This window comes from Pteropus vampyrus, unplaced genomic scaffold (assembly GCF_000151845.1).
Source record: "Pteropus vampyrus isolate Shadow unplaced genomic scaffold, Pvam_2.0 Scaffold126, whole genome shotgun sequence".
Classification (NCBI taxonomy): Eukaryota; Metazoa; Chordata; class Mammalia; order Chiroptera; family Pteropodidae; genus Pteropus; species Pteropus vampyrus.
Window position 1 is genome coordinate 4,834,012 of NW_011888907.1, and position 1,619 is coordinate 4,835,630.

Genomic DNA, 1,619 nt, shown 5'->3' on the forward strand with positions numbered 1-1,619 from the left:
TTTATGGCTCAGGGAACAACCTTAAAATAGCTCTCTCTTAGTCCTAAAATGCAGTGTTTAAATTTATAGAAAAACCCACAGGTTCCTGGCAGCTGGGCTCTGCAGCTGGCAACCCACAGGCTGGCCAAGGCAGGCCCCACTTTCACCCCACCCCAGGCTGCCCTCCATCAAAGCTGCCTGTCTCCCCCACCCCTTTCCAAGTGTCCCAAGCCCCCAGCTTCCAAGCAGCCAGACCAGCGCTGTGATTTTTCAAAAAGATGCAAAAACTTTTTTTAATTAAAAAAAACAGCAAAAGTCTTATAAAAACGAACCAGGCAGCCAAAATGCCCACTTGTCTCCTTATTTACAGTAATACAATATCTGTCACAGTCACTATGTACAATATTATAAAAAATGTTGCGAACAGTACAAATTAAGGCTGTATTTTTTTCACAAGGCATCAAGCCTCGATCCTCTAGTGTAGACCCGGTGGGGGAAAGACGACGCTTAATTATTGCACCATTTTGAAAACAAAACTCGTCAAGGAGGATCGTGGTCTTCTCCCACCGGGCCTTCAGTCTCTGATGGGGGCCAGGGCGTCGTCGTCGTCGTCGTCGTCGTCGGGGGAGCCCCCTCGGTGGCCACGCTGTGCCCGACCCGGTCCTTTAGGCCCAATAAATACCAGTCACAGTTTTGAAGGGGGCCGCGCCCGGCGCGTGGGACCCGCCACGGCCGCGCGCGGATGGGCGGGGGGCGTCCAGGCTACATGTGCCGCTTCATGTGTAGCGCCAGGTGGTCGGAACGCGAGAAGGCACGGTCGCACAGGTGGCACTGGAATGGCCGGTGGCCCGTGTGCTTGCGGTAGTGGCGCGTAAGTTCGTCTGAGCGCGCAAACTTCCAGCCGCAGCCGTCCCAGTTGCAGTGGTAGGGCTTCTCGCCTGCAGGGAGGGAGCGAGAGCGGACCTCAGTTTCCTCCCCTGAGACTCGGCTGCCCGCCTGTGGCCCTGGTGCGTAGACACTCACCCCGATAGTGGCTCCTCTAACGCGTGCGATCTACCTCTAACCAGCTCCTTAAGGCGCTCCCCCTTACATTTTGAACCTTTAAGGATCATAGGCAAGTGTCCCTCACTAGCGGACCTCCTGATTCTAGTCCCCAGGGAATCCGAAGAGCGCACAGTCCACTCTCTACTGCTTGGAGCCACGCCCCCAGAGGAGTTCTAAGCTTGCATACTCTCCCCAACATTCTAAGAGTCTCCCTAAGGTTCCTAAGTGCACACTCCCTCCCCAAAGTCCTAAGCCACTCTCTCAGGAGAGTCCTAAGCGTGCTCCCCACCCAACATTCTGTTACAGAGTTCCCCTAAGGGTCCTAAGAGCTCGCCCCACCCAATTTCCCGGGCCACGCCCCCAGGGGAGTCCTAAACGCGCGCCCCCACCCCAATCTCCTGGACCGTGCCCTCTGGGGGGTTTCTGAGAGCGCCTCTCCTCCTGCGCCCCCCCGCCGCCCGCTCTCGCTTCCCACCTGTGTGAGTGCGCAGGTGCGCCTTGAGGTGCGAGCTCTTGGTGTAGGTCTTGCCGCAGCCGGCGTAGCTACAGGTGTGCGTGGCGGTGCGCTTGCGCGGCCAGGAGCGGCGGCCGCGCTT

The 1,619-nt window shown here is 57.5% G+C and overlaps 1 protein-coding gene across 1 annotated transcript in view; it reads right to left on the reverse strand.

Annotated features, from left to right (window-relative positions):
• Positions 1–240: 240 nt before the first annotated feature.
• Positions 241–1,619, reverse strand: part of KLF2 (Kruppel like factor 2) — a 2,151-nt gene continuing 772 nt past the window's right edge. Inside the window, exons 3-4 of the mRNA XM_011366925.2 lie at positions 1,499–1,616; positions 241–917 (exon numbers count right to left, since the gene is read on the reverse strand). Of these exons, the coding sequence (XP_011365227.1) occupies positions 742–917; positions 1,499–1,616 (294 nt within the window). The 3' untranslated portion in view covers positions 241–741. The remainder of the gene's footprint in view (positions 918–1,498; positions 1,617–1,619) is intronic.